The sequence below is a fragment of the Balaenoptera borealis genome (assembly GCF_965194805.1).
Source record: "Balaenoptera borealis genome assembly, chromosome: 11".
Lineage (NCBI taxonomy): Eukaryota > Metazoa > Chordata > Mammalia > Artiodactyla > Balaenopteridae > Balaenoptera > Balaenoptera borealis.
This window is the reverse complement of record NC_138868.1, coordinates 4,582,834-4,600,863: the sequence shown is the minus strand read 5'-3', so window position 1 is coordinate 4,600,863 and position 18,030 is coordinate 4,582,834. Positions and strand designations below refer to the sequence as shown.

Genomic DNA, 18,030 nt, shown 5'->3' with positions numbered 1-18,030 from the left:
TAACTGAATTGCAATTTTCTGTCAAATCAAGGACGTGCTCAAAAGAAAACAGTGAAAAACCCCATCTTTAGAAGAGAGAACTTTTGTTTTGTACTTACTGTCTCAGGGCAGGAGAACTTGGAAGAAATGTGGAAACTGATGAGCTTCTCACCCACGAGAATGTACGACACCCCATAGCCGTCGTCAGCAACCTACGGAAAAGCAGGTTTAAATGGATCCGTGGGGGGACTTCCCTGGCGGTCCAGTGGTTGAGACCCCGTGCTTCCACTGCAGGGGGCACGGGTTCCATCCCTGGCCAGGGAACTAAGATACTGCATGCCGCAGGGCACGGCCAATCCATCAATAGAACCCTGGGCAGTGAGGCCACGGGCAAAGGGAATTTCTGACATTTTCACTATGAGACTGCCATCAATATCTGCAGACGCTTGGCTGCTTACCGGTCCAAAGCCGCCTCCGCTTGACACATACTCTGGATTCCTTTCCAAATTGAACAGTTCCACCTGCTGCTGAGGGGTCTGGCTGGTGGATAATCTCCAAGGCTCAGATAGCACCTGTGGAGTAAAACAAGGAAATGTTCCAACAACACTTCCCAATTCCATCTTCTTCTGTCCCCGAGGAGCCCGGGTGGAAGACAAGAAAGGGCTTGCTCGGTGTTTGGACTGTTTCAGACACCAGAGGCCTATGTCCCTGAAGGCCTCGCCGGCTTGAGGCAGGTCTGTGGAGAGGGATGGAGCAGGTGAGGACACCCGGACTGCAGGGGCCAACACCGGCTGATGGGGTCTTAAGGCAGAAAAGGTGGCAGATACGTGGAGTAAGATTCGGAACGGGGGCAGTGGTGTGCTGGAGCTGACTGGTACCAGCTCCCCTGAGCTGGCTGCCAAATTTCCGGAATTTTCCAAGCTGCTTGTTAAACACAGCCATTATTAAAAAATTAAATTTTATTGGGACTTCCTTGGCAGTCCGGTGGTTAAGACTCCACACTTCCACTGCAGGGGGCATGGGTTCGATCCCTGGTCGGGGAACTGAGAGCTCGCATGCCGCGTGGCACGGCCGAAAAAAAAGAAAAAAACACTCAGAGCTCGTCACCTGCTAATTATTTTAGTACAAGCCATGGCATTCCAGGGGTTGAAGAAACGCGGCTCCAATTTTCCATGGTGAGGACAGGTGAGCCCCGAGACCCACCTGTGAGGCCAGTTCCGATTGGCAAAGCTGTACTACTGATCTACTAAGTTTTGGTTTAGCCAAGAAAGCTGAGCGGGCTGCCCCAGAAGTGACTCACCTCCTTCAGGAAAGGGGAGTCAACAGCGAGGTATTTGGACACCACGTAGAGGCAGAAGAGATGGCGGTCGATCCCGGAGCCGGTCATCGCCAGGCGGCACAGGTGCTGATGCTTCTTGGCCGCAATCTTGAATAACTTGAGCCTCTGTTCAACCTAAAATAACAAAAGACGGGGACTTTCAAGTCGTGCATCACGGGCTAAGCTCCAGGATGAGGCTCACGGCCCTTCTCTCCAGCGGTCCGACAGGGTGCTGAGAAAGCAGGTCACTGGTGGCGGTGCGGGTGTCGGGGGTGGGGGGGTCTCTGGGTGGTTGCCAAGGTGACCTGACCAGAAACCCCCCTGGCCGACTGCCGCTTCCGCAGATTCGCTGCGAACGGGGTGGCGTGGAGGCTGCACGGGGACAAGTTGTTGGAGAGGCAGTTTCGGGGTCCTGTGTGCAGCCCACTGGGCGTCATTCCACCTTTTATACAAATGAGACCACCAAGCAGGTAGGAAAGCTCCAGCCTCCAAGTCTCATCAGGTGGAAATGACGCTCTGTCCCTCTTAGCGGGCTGCGATTGTTCCTGCGGGTCATAAATAACCCTCCAAAGTGGTCTGGAAGCTCTACTAAAACAGCGCTTCTGGGTCTTCAGGTTGGACCCAAAAAGCTTGCTTCAGCTTCCTTTGGGCCCTGTTCAGTCAATCACAGAATGAGGTGACACAGCACCCTTCCGTGGATGTGGAGGCCCATCCGGGCTTTGGCCCACCCACCCCAGAACTGGTCCTCAAGGCTGATTCTGAAGGCAGCTAATGACAGATCAGAGCAATCCGTCACAAGACCTACTGAGCTCTTCCCACAGAATTGAAAGCCTTTCCAGAACGGAGGTTCCTCCAGAGCAGAGCAAGAACCCTGGGCCATGTCTCCTCGGGAGTCAGCAGGCACCTGCACTCCGGGTCAGGCAGAACTGGCCGTGGATGGGCCTCAGCCCCTAACTAGGTGTGCGGCCCAGCAGTTTGCCGAATTCATCTAAGTCTCTGTTCCTTTATCTACAAAAATGAACTGATGATACTTCATGGGCCCCCGCTAGGACTGTCAAAGGCAACGTACAGAAAACCTGGAGCCCCGCGCCTGCTCAAGGACCTTCAGCATGGGCAGCGGGCTTCAGGAACCCCAGGCAGAAGGATCCTGTGATCGTCACTGTTTTCCCACCCAGACGCCGACCACTTGCACTGTCTCGCAGCATCTCCCTGCCACTCCTTTATTCACTGGCTGTGTACTGCTCTGATTTAAAGACTCTTAGGAAGTATAATCTGATTTATAGAAGTTACAGAAGGACAGAAGATTGATGCAAACATGAACCTTTGTGTCTGTCCTGATGGTTACCTTTTTTCTTTTTTTTTTTAATTTTTTTTTGCCACACCACGAGGCATGCAGGATCTTAGCTCCCCGACCACGGGTTGAACCCGCACCCCCTGCAGTGGAAGCACGGAGCCCTAACCACTGGACCACCAGGGAAGACCCCGACGGTCACCTTTTAATACTTTCTGTCCCTTCGAGAGGGGTGAAGGAAAGGAGATACTGGATATGGACCTGCTGGAGAAAGTATGCGTGGGATTTAATCAGGGAAGCCTGCGTGTCAACCTCAGGGGCTGTTCTGTGAAAAGCACTGTCCCGCTTCCGGCCGGGCAGCACCTACCGTCTGTGTGGGGTCCACCATGGCCAGCACAAAGTTGCACGACTCAGTGGTGCAGGAACGCACGGTCTCCGTCCTGCCCTCTCGGAAGAGCCGGGTCATGGAGGCCTCGTAGGTGAGGGAAAATTTGCCCATGTCCTGGGAAAGGAAAAATATTTTAACACAAGGCAGGGCATGTTGACGAACTAAAGCATAAGAGGGCATCGCTTAAGGTCAGCCGGGAAAAGCACACTTCATTGTCAGCTGCAGTTTTTAGTCATCGTCAATTTTTACTCGGGCTTATGCAGCAGGCAGGTGGAAACGTCATTAGCTTTGCAAAGGAAGGGGGGGGTCCAGGTTTCTGTTTCCAAATGCAACTGGTGCCATGACCCGATTTCCTGAGTTTCACACACCTGCCCGAGTGCAGACGCGGCTATGGAGGGATACAGGACAGGACCAGGAGCTCGGCATGCAGGAGTAGGAAATTATTTAACTTCAGGAGAGGGGACCGGTTGAGAATGTCCTCCTCCAGGGAGCGGGAAGTGGGTGGGTGGCCAGCGCCTGCAGCACACAGCCCCCCGCCCCCCAGTAGACAGGAGGGAGAGAAAGCAGGAGGGAACAGCTGTGTGGGAGCTGGCAGAGGCGGTGGGGAGCAGACGGGAGGTCTCTTCAGAATGTTCGCATTTTCTCGGTGAAATAAGTTCACCTACTGAGAGTGAGGATGGGGAGGTGGCACTGGAGTCAGAAAGGGGGTGTGAAACAGGCTCTGAGGGCACAGGGAGTGGGTGGTCTGGGGCCATCAGAGTCAGGGCTCATGAATTAAGGAAGAGGAGCCAGCGATTTGGGGTTTTTCTCTGGCCATGCAGGACCAAAGCAGGCAGACACCTGGACTGCGCTGGGGATGGGTCTGCTGTGCTTGGGGCCCCAGGGCCGAGGTCGGGGTGATGGTGACAGGCTGTGGAATCCAAGTCCGGAGAGGAAAAGAGGGAGGCAAGATGCGCAGAGGGAAGGGCAGGGTGGAGGTCCTGATGGGGTCCAGGAACGCTGGTGTCAGGGAGCAGAGGGGAGATGGGAGGTCCCCCTCTGCTCCCATGGCTTGTACTAAAATAATTAGCAGGTGATGAGCTCTGAGTGTTTTTTTCTTTTTTTTCGGCCGTGCCACACGGCATGCAAGAGATGCCTGTGGCTGGGACCCTGCAGGTGATGTGCAGATGGTACAGCAGGTGATGCATGAGAGCTGGGCCAGGTCCACGGGAGCTCGGGGCAGCCCAGCACCCGTGCCATGGGAGGAAACCATCTGCAAACCACCTGCTCGAAGACGACCAGGTTCCCCCACATGGACGGGGAAGTGCTGAGCGGCAGTTTGTAGACCCAGATGATTCCTGACCAGACGACATCCCTCTGGGCATTTGGGTCCTGGCGGCCCCAGGGTGACAGGGGACACCCTGCAATAGGCCGATACTGTTAAGTAAATTCAGGAGCGGTCAAGGCTGAACCTCTGGTGTGCGAGCCAGACCCGTGAGTAGCCTTGCAGGGCTCTTCCCCCCACCCCCAAGGCTGGTAGGGTTGACTTAACATTGGCTGTTCCCACCATCCTGCACGTACAGGGATGAAGCCAGCCGGCCATGGGGTCTGAGTGCCATCCCAGCCTCTGGTGGCCCCCAGTGCCCAGCACAAAGACCCACCAGCCCACAACACTCGTCCTTTAATACACCGGTTATTAAATTTCCCTTGGATGGGGTCCTAGGGGTTCTAACTCCTCATTCTGGCCTACGGTCAGCAGGGGGTCCCAGGTCATTTACCAGATATGCCTTTGGGATAACTCCCTACAGGAGGGGAGCTGACTATGGGGGTGCTTTCCAAGGGGCTCATCATGAAACACTGGGGAGCACGGAGGGAAGGAGGGGACAAGGAAAAAGTATAAATGTGGTATTTTAGTCATTTAATACAGGTTAACTTGGGATAGATGATGCAATGATTTATTTGAAGTCAACTTTCCAACATCAAACTTTAACTGTATAAGTGGTCAGCGCAATCATGCATTACACCCACAATTTTAAAAAATGGCCATCTCAAACCTCGTGGCCAATGCACTGAATATTAGTGTGCTCAGACCCCTCACAGAGCCAAGCCGGGTTATGCCTGCAGCCCACTTAACCTGCTGCCACCAGCCTCCACAATGAGCCCTGTCCCCGACAGAGCTGGCCTTCAACCAAGCGTGCAGGAAAGAACCTTTGAACAGATGAATCCGATTTACACTATTAACAGATCACTTCAATCGATCATTTTCAATAGACTGAGTGCCATGTGAAGAATTGGTGTGCGCGGAGGGAACAAGAAGGACGTTCTGGTTGTTTCTAGCCGGAGCGCAAAGAATAAATATGAGCCCTTAGGTTATTAAAACAAATAATCCTTAACTTTGAAAGAGTAACTTGATTTAAGAGTCACTGTAATACATGCTTACGCAAAAAATTAAAACATAGAAAAATATAAGAAAATGAAGATCAATCTTCAGAGTACTGCCTGCCAATATTTTCCATCTCTCCTTTCCAGATTTTGCATATAATAAAGTGAGAGTCAGGAAACATTTTCTGTAAAATGCAGGTGGTAAATATCACCGTGGGTGGGCCAGGTGGTCTCTGCTGCAACTTTTCAGCTCTGCCACCGTAGCTCAAAAACAGCCGCGGACAATACGCCAAAAAGTGCGTGTGACCACGTGCCAGTAAACTTGATCTCTGCTCTCTGAAATTTCATTTGATTTTCACCTATCACAAAATAGTCTTAATTTTTTTCAACTATTAAAACTGTAAGACCAGGGACTTCCCTGGTGGCGCAGTTGTTAAGAATCCGCCTGCCAACGCAGGGGACACGGGTTCAAGCCCTGTTCCGGGAAGATCCCACACGCCACAGAGCAACTAAGCCTGTGCGCCATAACTACTGAAGCCCACGCACCTAGAGCCTGCGAGCCACAACTACTGAGCCCACGTGCCACAACTACTGAAGCCTGCACGCCTAGAGCCCGTGCTCCGCAACAAGAGAAGCCACAATGAGAAGCCCGTGCACCGCAAGAAAGAGTAGCCCCCTCTCGCTGCTACTAGAGAAAGCCCGTGTGCAGCAACGAAGACCCAATGCAGCCAAAAAAACAACAAAGAAAGTAAGACCATTCTCCACTCAAGGGCCATGTGAACTAGCTGAAGGGCCCCTGTGGCCTGTGGGCCAGAGTTTGCAGATTACTTGTAAACAATGATTAACATCTTGTTTTATGACAAGTTTTTTCACAGAATACACCATAGACATCACTTAATGGTTACATAATATTCCATGTACAAAAATGCCATAGTCTAACAAATTTCACTTTGAGAACCTTTTAGATTGCTTCAAATTCTTACAGAGGGGCAAGCTTAAACTCATCTTTGTCAACCTGTCCTTTCACTGAATACAATTCTCAAAGTAGAATTTGCTGGGCAAACGGGTGTGCCTTCCCAGTGATTCTTCAGGCTGTGTGCACCCCACAGATGACCATTCCGAACTGCTGAGTTCGAACACCCCTTTCTCAGGCCACCCTTCCAAACATAGAATGTAGAAAAGCTCTTTGTAAACTGCACAGGCAAAAACTCAGTCTTATTTAAGCTGCACTTACTAGGTTCCTAGTAAGATTAAACTCTTGCTGTACATTCACTGACTGTTTGTTGGTATTTCTCTTCTCTTGTGAACCACCAATTTCTGCTCTGACTCCATGTTTTTCTATTGGGCGGTTTATTTTCCCGAAATGGAACCATCTAGCCAGTTTTTCCAACTTCACTGATGACTCAAGTCATTCCTTCCCATCAATGTTAAATGAATCGCTATATGATTTCACAGAACTATTCTGGCACCAAAACTACACCGTATGAATTACTATGAGCTTCTGATTTCTATATTTTTGGCTTTGAAAGAACAAGTCGCCACCTCACCCTGCCCCATCTCCACATGACCACTTTTCCTTTTCAGAATATTACTGGTTATTCTCATATAAATGTTAGCCCTCCAGATGAACTTGAAGGTAAAGCGGTCAAGCTCCTTTCCTAAAATCATCTCCGGACCTCTTACTATGTTCACACCGCACGCGTGAACCGGGAACATCCATCTCCACGGTGATGAGTCTTTCTATCCAAAATCACAGCCTTCTCTCCCTTTCCGAGAGTCCATCCCTTCTCGACAGCTCTGGGCCTTCCTTCCCAAAGGTCCCGTCTGCTTTATAAACAGACGCCTGGGCAGTCCAGTGGTTAGGACTCCACGCTTTCACTGCCTAGGGCCCGGGTTCAATCCCTGGTCGGGGAACTAAGATCCCACAAGCCGTGTGGCACGGCACGCATGCCTGCATGGAGGAACAAAGAAAGAAAGAAACACCTGGGGTCCCAGATTTTTGCTTCCAGTTTGCATCACATTTTCCTACTATGTTTTCTGCTTGGCTATTGTGGCTGTACGAGGAAGATGCTGGTCTTTGTATAATTCTGCACCGGGCCTCCTTCCCGAGCACGCTTCTTAACCGTAAAAGCTTTTCCGCCCGCTCCATCTTCTGAGCAGACGTGCGAATATTCCTCCTGCCCCGTGATCCTGTCGGCTGCACTCGCTGTACTTCCTGGAAAGCTGTCTGGGAACAGCTTCCTGGAGCCTCTTCATCCTTCTTGTTTTAATGGGGTCGCCTCCACACTTTACCTTTGAGGAATACGCTGGTGGCTGATACATGATGGGATTTACTGTGTTAAGGAAACAGCCCCTATACTAAGAGTTATCGAAACAGGATGCTACATTTTGAATGCCTCGTTAGCACCTGCCACAATGACTGGTTTCTTCTCTGATCTAGTAATATGATTTAATCTACTATTGGATTTACTAATACCAAACCGTCCTCCTGCCGTTGGTACTAACTATTGCTGGTGATTATATTTTCCCTATACTGGTAGATGCTATTTGCTCTTATTTTACTTAGAATTTTTGCATCTGCATTTGTGAGCAAAATTGGTCCGTGGCTTTGTTTATTCGTTCATCCATCAGCTGAAAAGCTGTATCACAGCGGTTGAGAACATGGGTTCTAGAACTAGTTTGCTTGGATCCAAGCTCAGTTTTGCCACAAACGAGCTATAGGTTGCAGGCAGGATACCGCACCTCCTCGAGTATAAAGTGGAGATGAGAAAGTACCCTCCTCGGGGTTGCTATGAGGGTTAACCGGCTGCTGCCAGCACTCAGCCCGGCACTGGGCAGGCTCCGTGCAGGTCACTGTCATGACCAGAGTGAAGCTAGTCCTGGGAGGCCATCAGGCAGCTTCCTTCCTTCCTGAAGCCTCTGGAGCTGCCCACTCTTCAAAGCCACGAAGCTGCTGCCAGCCGGTTCACACTGGCGGGCGGGCAGCTCTCCAACTACCTATCTGTCATCCATGCACACCGACCTTCTCAGACTGTCTACCTTGTCTGGGGCCCACTTTACTATTTGTGTTCCTGCAGAAAATCCTCATTTCACCGAGATTTTCAAATGTGTTGCTATGGAACCTGGGATCCTCTTATTAAAATCGTCTCTGTATCTGAAGTGTCACCACCTCCTCAGTTCCTAACGCTGCAGACTTACGTGCCATTTGCTTATCAATTTTTAAAAATCAAGATAATTAAATCTAAGATCCAGGACTTCAATCCCGTTATATCTTTTAGTCACTTGATCTGCCAGACAAAGCTCAAGTCTCCTACAATGACTGTGCTTCTCTTCAACCGCTTTGGGTGCATTTATTTCACGGAATGTGTTACTTGGCAAAAAAAGGATCATCATGCATCATCATGACCATCTTTTTTTTTTTTGGATTTTATTTTTTTATACAGCAGGTTCTTATTAGTTATCCATTTAATACATATTAGTGTATATATGTCAATCCCAATCTCCCAATTCATCACACCAGCACCACACCCGCCACTTTCCCCCCTTGGTGTCCATACGTTTGTTCTCTACATCTGTGTCTCTATTTCTGCCCTGCAAACCGGTTCATCTGTACCATTTTTCTAGGCTCCACATATATGCGTTAATATACGATATTTGTTTTTCTCTTTCTGACTTACTTCACTCTGTATGACAGTCTCTAGATCCATCCATGCCTCTACAAATGACCCAATTTCGTTCCTTTTAATGGCTGAGTAATATTCCATTGTACATATGTACCACTTCTTCTTTATCCATTCATCTGTCGATGGGCATTTAGGTTGCTTCCATGTCCTGGCTATTGTAAATAGTGCTGCAATGAACAATGGGGTGCATGTGTCTTTTTGAATTATGGTTTTCTCTGGGTATATGCCCAGTAGTGCGATTGCTGGATCATATGGTAATTCTATTTTTAGTTTTTTAAGGAACCTCCATATTGTTCTCCATAGTGGCTATATCAATTTACATTCCCACCAAGAGTGCAAGAGGGTTCCCTTTTCTCCACACCCTCTCCAGCATTTGTTGTTTGTAGATTTTCTGATGATGCCCATTCTAACTGGTGTGAGGTGATACCTCATTGTAGTTTTGATTTGTATTTCTCTAATAATTAGTGATGTTGAGCAGCTTTTCATGTGCTTCTTGGCCATCTGTATGTCTTCTTTGGAGAAATGTCTATTTAGGTCTTCTGCCCATTTTTGGATTGGGTTGTTTGTTTTTTTAATATTGAGCTGCATGAGCTGTTTATATATTTTGGAGATTAATCCTTTGTCCGTTGATTTGTTTGCAAATATTTTCTCCCATTCTGAGGGTTGTCTTTTCGTCTTGTTTGTAGTTTCCTTTGCTGTGCAAAAACTTCTAAGTTTCATTAGGTCCCATTTGTTTATTTTTGTTTTTATTTCCATTACTCTAGGAGGTGGATCAAAAAAGATCTTGCTGTGATTTATGTCCAAGAGTGTTCTTCCTATGTTTTCCTCTAAGAGTTTTATAGTGTCCAGTCTTACATTTAGGTCTCTAATCCATTTTGGGTTTATTTTTGTGTATGGTGTTAGGGAGTGTTCTAATTTCATTCTTTTACATGTAGCTGTCCAGTTTTCCCAGCACCACTAATTGAAGAGACTGTCTTTTCTCCATTGTATATCCTTGCCTCCTTTGTCACAGATTAGTTGACCATAGATGCGTGGGTTTATCTCTGGGCTTTCTATCCTGTTCCATTGATCTATATTCCTGTTTTTGTGCCAGTACCATATTGTCTTGATTACTGTAGCTTTGTAGTATAGTCTGAAGTCAGGGAGTCTGATTCCTCCAACTCCGTTTTTTTCCCTCAAGACCGCTTTGGCTATTCTGGATCTTTTGTGTCTCCATACCAATTTTAAGATTTTCTGTTCTAGTTCTGTAAAAAATGCCATTGGTAATTTGATAGGGATTGCATTGAATCTGTACATTGCTTTGGGTAGTATAGTCATTTTCACAATATTGGTTCTTCCAATCCAAGAACATGGTATATCTCTCCATCTGTTTGTATCATCTTTAATTTCTTTCATCAGTGTCTTATAGTTTTCTGCATACAGGTCTTCTGTCTCCCTAAGTAGGTTTATTCCTAGGTATTTTATTCTTTTTGTTGCAATGGTAAATGGGAGTGTTTCCTTAATTTCTCTTTCAGATCTTTCATAATTAGTGTATAGGAATGCAAGAGATTTCTGTGCATTAATTTTGTATCCTGCAACTTTGCCAAATTCATTGATTAGCTCTAGTAGTTTTCTGGTGGCATCTTTAGGATCCTCTATGTATAGTATCATGTCATCTGCAAACAGTGACAGTTTTACTTCTTCTTTTCCAATTTGTATTCCTTTTATTTCTTTTCTTCTCTGATTGCCGTGGCTAGGACTTCCAAAACTATGTTGAATAGTGGTGAGAGTGGACATCCTTGTCTTGTTCCTGATCTTAGAGGAATGCTTTCAGTTTTTCGCCATTGATAATGATGTTTGCTGTGGGTTTGTCGTATATGGCCTTTATTATGCTGAGGTAGGTTCCCTCTATGCCCACTTTCTGGAGAGTTTTTATCGTAAGTGGGTGTTGAATTTTCTCAAAAGCTTTTTCTGCATCTATGAGATGATCATATGGTTTTTATTCTTCAATTTGTTAATATTGTGTATCACATTGATTGATTTGCATATACTGAAGAATTCTTGCATCTCTGGGATAAATCCCACTTGATCATGGTGTATGATCCTTTTAATGTGTTGGTGGATTCTGTTTGCTAGTATTTTGTTGAGGAATTTTGCATCTATATTCATCAGTGATATTGGTCTGTTAATTTTCTTTTTTAGTAGTATCTTTGTCTGGTTTTGGTATCAGGGTGATGGTGGCCTCATATAATGAGTTTGGGAGTGTTCCTTCTGCAATTTTTTGGAAGAGTTTGAGAAGGATGTGTGTTAGCTCTTCTCTAAATGTTTGATAGAATTCACCTGTGAAGCCAACTGGTTCTGGACTTCTGTTTGTTGGAAGATTTTTTTTTGTTAACATCTTTATTGGAGTATAATTGCTTTACAATGGTGTGTTAGTTTCTGCTTTATAACAAAGTGAATCAGTTATAAATATACATATATCCCCATATCTCTTCCCTCTTACATCTCCCTCCCTCCCACCCTCCCTATCCCACCCCTCTAGGTGGTCACAAAGCACCGAGCTGATCTCCCTGTGCTATGTGGCTGCTTCCCACTAGCTACCTATTTTACATTTGGTAGTGTATATATGTCCTTGCCACTCTCTCTTTGTCCCAGCTTACCCTTCCCCCTCCCCATACCCTCAAGTCCATTCTCTAGTAGGTCTGTGTCTTTATTCCTGTCTTGCCCCTAGGTTCTTCATGACCTTTTGGGGTTTTTTTTAGATTATATATGTATGTGTTAGCATACGGTATTTATTTTTCTCTTTCTGACTTACTTCACTCTGCATGACAGACTCTAGGTCCATCCACGTCACTACAAATAACTCAATTTCGTTTCTTTTTATGGCTGAGTAATATTCCATTGTATATATGTGCCACATCTTCTTTATCCATTCATCTGCTGATGGACACTTAGGTTGCTTCCATGTCCTGGCTATTGTAAACAGAGCTGCAATAAACATTGTGGTACAGGACTTTTTGAATTATGGTTTGTTGGAAGATTTTTAATCACAGTTTCAATTTCATTACTTGTGATTGGTCTGTTCATATTTTCTATTTCTTCCTGATTCAGTATTGGAAGGTTATACCTTTCTAAGAATTTGTCCATTTCTTCCAGGTTGTCCATTTTATTGGCATAAAGTTGCTTGTAGTAGTCTCTTAGGATGCTTTGTATTTCTGCGGTGTCTGTTGTAACCTCTCCTTTTTCATTTCTAATTTTAATGATTTGAGTCCTCTCCCTCTTTTTCTTGATGAGTCTGGCTAATGGCTTATCAATTTTGTTTATCTTCTCAAAGAACCAGCTTTTAGTTTTATTGATCTTTGCTATCGCTTTCTTTGTTTCTATTTCATTTGTTTCTGCTCTCATCTTTATGATTTCTTTCCTTCTACTAACTTTGGGTTTTGTTTGTTCTTCTTTCTCTAGTTCCTTTAGGTGTAAGGTTAGATTGTTTATTTGAAACTTTTCTTGTTTCTTGAGGTAGGCTTGTATTGCTATAAACTTCCCTCTTAGAACTGCTTTTGCTGCATCCCATAGGTTTTGGATCATCGTGTTTTCATTGTCATTTGTTTCTAGGTATTTTTTTATTTCCCCTTTGATTTCTTCAGTGATCTCTTAGTTATTTAGTAACGTATTGTTTAGCCTCCATGTGTTTGTGTTTTTTACGTTTTTTTTTCCTTTTAATTGATTTCTAATCTCATAGTGTTGTGGTCAGAAAAGATGCTTGATATGATTTCAATTTTCTTAAATTTACTGAGGCTTGATTTGTGACCCAAGATGTGATCTATCCTGGAGAATGTTCTGTGTGCACTTGAGAAGAAAGTGTAATCTGCTGTTTTTGGATGAAATGTCCTATAAATATCAATTAAATCTATCTGGTCTATTGTGTCATTTAAAGCTTGTGTTTCCTTATTAATTTTCTGTTTGGATGATCTGTCCATTGGTGTTAGTGAGGTGTTAAAGTCCCCCACTATTATTGTGTTACTGTCGATTTCCTCTTTTAGAGCTGTTAACAGTTGCCTTATGTATTGAGGTGCTCCTATGTTGGGTGCATATATATTTACAATTGTTATACCTTCTTGGATTGATCCCTTGATCATTATGTAGTGTCCTTCCTTGTCTCTTGTAACATTCTTTATTTTAAAGTCTGTTTTATCTGATATGAGTATTGCTACTCCAGCTTTCTTTTGATTTCCATTTGCATGGAATATCTTTTTCCATCCCCTCACTCTCAGTCCGTATGTATCCCTAAGAAGTCTGAAGTGGGTCTCTTGTAGACAGCATATATACGGGTCTTGTTTTTGTATCCATTCAGGGAGCCTGTGTCTTTTGGTTGTAGCAATTAATCCATTCACGTTTAAGGTAATTATCGATATGTATGTTCCTATTACCATTTTCTTAATTGTTCTGGGTTTGTTTTTGTAGGTTCTTTTCTTCTCTGGTGTTTCCCACTCAGAGAAGTTCCTTTAGTGTTTGTTGTAGAGCTGGTTTGCTGGTGCTGAATTCTCTTAGCTTTTGCTTGTCTGTAAAGCTTTTGATTTCTTCATCAAATCTGAATGAGATCCTTGCTGGGTAGAGTAATCTTGGTTGTAGGTTCTTCCCTTTCATCACTTTCAATATGTCATGCCACTCCCTTCTGGCTTGTAGAGTTTCTACTGAGAAATCAGCTGTCAACCTTATGGGAGTTCCCTTGCATGTTATTTGTCATTTTTCCCTTGCTGCTTTCAATGATTTTTCTTTGTCTTTAATTTTTGCCAGTTTGATTAGTATGTGTCTCGGCGTGTTTCTCCTTGGGTTTATTCTGTATGGGACTCTCTGCGCTTCCTGGACTTGGGCGGCTATTTCCTTTCCCACGTTAGGGAATTTTTCGACTATAATCTCTTCCAATATTTTCTCTGGTCCTTTCTCTCTCTCTTTTCCTTCTGGAACCCCTATAATGCAAATGTTGTTGCGTTTAATGTTGTCCCAGAGGTCTCTTAGGCTGTCTTCATTTCTTTTCATTCTTTTTTCTTTATTCTGTTCCGCAGCAGTGAATTCCACCATTCTGTCTTCCTGGTCACTTATCCGTTCTTCTGCCTCAGTTATTCTGCTATCGATTCCTTCTAGTGTAGTTTTCATTTCAGTTATTGTATTGTTCATCTCTGTTTGTTTGTTCTTTAATTCTTCTAGGTCTTTGTTAAACATTTCTTACATCGTCTCGATCTTTGCCTCCATTTTTTTTCCGAGGTCCTGTATCATCTTCACTATCGTTTTTCTGAATTCTTTTTCTGGAAGGTTGCCTATCTCCACTTCATTTAGTTGTTTTTCTGGGGTTTTATCTTGTTCCTTCATCTGGTACATAGCCCTCTGCCTTTTCATCTTGTCAATCTTTCTGTGAATGTGGTTTTTGTTCCACAGGCTGCAGGATGGTAGTTCTTCTTGCTTCTGCTGTCTGCCCTCTGGTGGATTAGGCTATCTAAGAGGCTTGTGCCAGTTTCCCTGATGGGAGGGACTCGATCGTGACCATCTTTATTAAGAACTGTATTACAGTTAATTTTAGGTACAATTGTGGCCCATCAGTTGTCATTTACCTGATACTAACATGGCCTCTTGTGCTCTTCTGCATCTGTTTATCTTCCTGACCTGAGTTATAGAGGAATCGAACCTACAGGCCACCCCCTGGATCCACCCCTGACTCCAGTGTCACCTTGGCAGGTCACCTCACCTCTCTGAACCTCGGTTTTCTCATCTGTAAAATGGGCGAACAATAGCTCGTCCCTAGTGAGGGGACTGTGAGAGTGCTGAGGCCAGTGCCTGGCACAAAGCGAAACTCACAAGGGCAGAACCGGTATCCAGGGACACTGCACTGCATCTGTGCACAGCACTCAAGTGTTACAACAAAAGTTCTCCGTTAAAAACAGGGCATATCTTGGGACTTCCCTGGTGGTCCAGTGGTTAGGACTTTGCCTTGCAATGCAGGGTGTACAGGATCATTCCCTGGTCAGGGAGCTAAGATCCCACATGCCTCGCGGCCAAAGAACCAATACATAAAACAAAAGCAATATATTGTAACAAATTCAATAAAGACTTTAAAAATGGTCCCCATCAAAAAAAAAAAATTCTTAAAAAAAAAAAAAAAAACGGGTTCGATCCCTGGTCAGGGAACTAAGATCCTGCATGCTGCTTGGCACAGCCAAAAAAAAAACCCCAAAAAACAAACAAACAAAAAACCAGGGCACATCTTGAGCCAATGCCACAAGGATTTCCACCAGCCCTGGAAACCAGGGGTGCCCTCTCAGGGTGGAATGCTCCCTCCAACAGAAAAAAATCCCACTAAGGTCCTCCTGGGGCCTGGGCTATGTCTCTGATGGGGCCGTCATGTGCAAGCCAGAATGTGCCCAGGGGCCCAGAGAGAGGCAGTGGAAACACCAGAGCTTCTGCTCCTACAGGGACCCCATCCATCCCAGAGCACCTCCCGGGACCTGGCATATCCGCTTTTATGAAAGAGGACGTCAAAGGTCAGAGACATCCAATCATTTGCCCTAAGTAGCTCTGCTTTACCAAACCCTAGGATTGGGTGCTTAAAGGTTTATTTCCCACTTCGTGGAGCAATGAGATCTCACTCGGCTACCATCCCCCACATTCTCCCTCTACTCCTGCGCAATACGGGAAACCGCTGCTGCCCCGGGTGCTTCTGCTGGACACTTGTCCCATCTGTCTGTGGGAGGAGCCCCACCCCCGCACCATGACAGGCACGACCTGCTCCCATGATGGGTCCTCCCTACCCACTGGGCAAACGGCCTTGGTCCTGCATTTAGGGACCGCAGAAGCCCTCAGGATGAAAACCCCAGCTCGGGGTCTCACCTTGTAATGAGCCAGCTGGAGGGAGAGCTGCACGAAGGCGTCCGGGCTGGTTCTGCATTTCTTGATCAGCCCTTTACCGAAAGCACTGAACAGAAAAGAACAGAAATCCACGTCGCTGGCCAGGAGGTTCGCGCTGCTCAGGGAAGTCTCTATGACTTCCTGACACTTGGGAAAGAAGGAGAAAAGCTTTCACTTAATGGGAGGGAAGATACTGACACATACTCTGAAGAAAACAGCAAGCTGGCTTTCAGCACAGCTAACAGAGTCGCTGCTTGGAAATACACACATCGCTTTTTCTTCTTGGTGTTTTCCAACCTTTCTAACCTAAGAGCTGCAACGAGTTAGCAACACGGCACGCCCCCCGCCCTTGAAGAGCAGTGGGGTGGCCCAAGCAGGAGGAACTCCTGGTTCCCAGTGGGACCCCAAAGGGCATTTCAAAGTGTCACAGGTTCTGTTTCGTGAGATCCATTCTTGTTATATGCTGGCCATTGAGGAACCAGTTTTAAAAAGGAAATGGACTGGGACTTCCCTGGTGGTCCAGTGGTTAAGACTCTGCACTTTCACTGCAGGCGGCATGGGTTCGATCCCTGGCTGGGGAACTAAGATCCTGCACGCCGCAACGAAGATCCCACGTGCCGCAACTAAGACCCAGTGCAGCCAAATAAATAAATATTTAAAAAAAAAAAAAAAAGATCCTGCATGCTGTACAGTGTGGCCAAAAAATTTAAAAAATAAAGTAAAAAGGAAAGAGACTGTGGTACAGTCGTACAATGGGAATGAACCCTCAACTGTGAAGTCACACGGAGGAATCTTAAATGACTATCACTAAGTGAAAGAAGCAGATCTGAAATGGCTACACACTGTATGATTTCAGTTATGAAATTCGGGGAAAGGCAAAATGATGGAGACAGTGAAAAGACCACTGGTTGCCGGGAGTGAGGCAGGAGAGAGGGATGAATAGACAGAGGAAAGGTTTTTTAGGGCAGAGACACTGCTCTGTATGATACTATGATGTCATTACACCTTTGTCCACACCACAGATGCAGAACACCAAGAGAGAACCCTGGGGAGTTTCCTGGTGGCCTAGTGGCTAGGATTCTGCGCTCTCACTGCCAGGGCCTGGGTTCAATCCCTGGTTGAGGAACTGAGATCCTGCAAGCCGCGTGGCAGGGACAGAGGGAAAAAAAACAGAGAGCCTTGACGTGAACTATGGACTCTAGTGATACTGACTTGTCAGTGCAGCTTCTTCGACTGTAACAGACGCACCAAGTGTCAGGGGACGTTGGTAGCGGGGGAGGTTGTGATGTGTGAGGGCAGAGAGAGCGCGGGGACTCTCTGAACCTTCCACTCAACTTTGCTGTGAACCTGAAACTGCTTTAAATAATAAAGTCCATCAAAAAAATTTTTATTTTTAATAAATGGTAAGTGACTTGGTTAGCTAAAAGGACCCTAGCCACACACTTCAGCAGAGGTTACATCCCTCTGAGGATCACACACCAGCCCCAGGGATGCAGGCTGGACAAAAAAAATGCAGATGGGCAAGACTGCAGGACTAGATGCAATATTTTCCACATCAAAATGACTTCTTGGGGCTTCCCTGGCGGTCCGGTGGTTAAAACTCCCACTGCGCTCCCACTGCAGGGGGCGCGGGTTCAATCCCTGGTTGGGGAATCAAGATCCCACATGCTGCACGGCACGGCCAAAAAAAAAAAAAAAAGAAAAACACTTCTCAGGCCCCAGGAATTCCTGCTTGGCTTAGGTAAGCTAGGATTTGGTATTTCCAACCCTAAAATTCCTTCCGGAAATGGCTTCCACTGAGCGAACTGCATCGGAGAACACTTAGAGGGACAAAAATGACAAATTAGTGATTTAGAGTATTCCAACTCCAAAGGAAGTGATTTTGGTTTTCACTTTTTCATTGTGATGTCTAGCTAAGTTTGAGCTGGAAATTTCACTGACAATCTTAGCCAAATGCTTTAAATGAAAGAAGAAATATTTGCTGGGGCTTCCCAGGCAACAGGAGCTGTAGCAACTCCGGCGTCCCAGTAAGAAACCCCCAGGCAGACAGATTTCCGTCTCGGGGGTCTTCAACTGACCTCGTGAACACTTCAGAAGGACAGCTGGAAAAGTCGACTGTTAGTTTAAACTCGTT

At 45.9% G+C, this 18,030-nt stretch overlaps 1 protein-coding gene across 3 annotated transcripts in view; it reads right to left on the bottom strand.

Moving 5' to 3' along the window:
• CPT1A (carnitine palmitoyltransferase 1A) overlaps positions 1-18,030 on the bottom strand; it is a 64,651-nt gene that overhangs the window by 3,954 nt on the left and 42,667 nt on the right. For all 3 annotated transcript variants that reach the window (XM_082342565.1, XM_082342567.1, XM_082342566.1), the window contains 5 exons: positions 15,879-16,043; positions 2,956-3,090; positions 1,280-1,432; positions 438-551; positions 99-191 (listed from right to left, as the gene is read on the bottom strand). In XM_082342565.1, the coding sequence (XP_082198691.1) occupies positions 99-191; positions 438-551; positions 1,280-1,432; positions 2,956-3,090; positions 15,879-16,043 (660 nt within the window). The remainder of the gene's footprint in view (positions 1-98; positions 192-437; positions 552-1,279; positions 1,433-2,955; positions 3,091-15,878; positions 16,044-18,030) is intronic.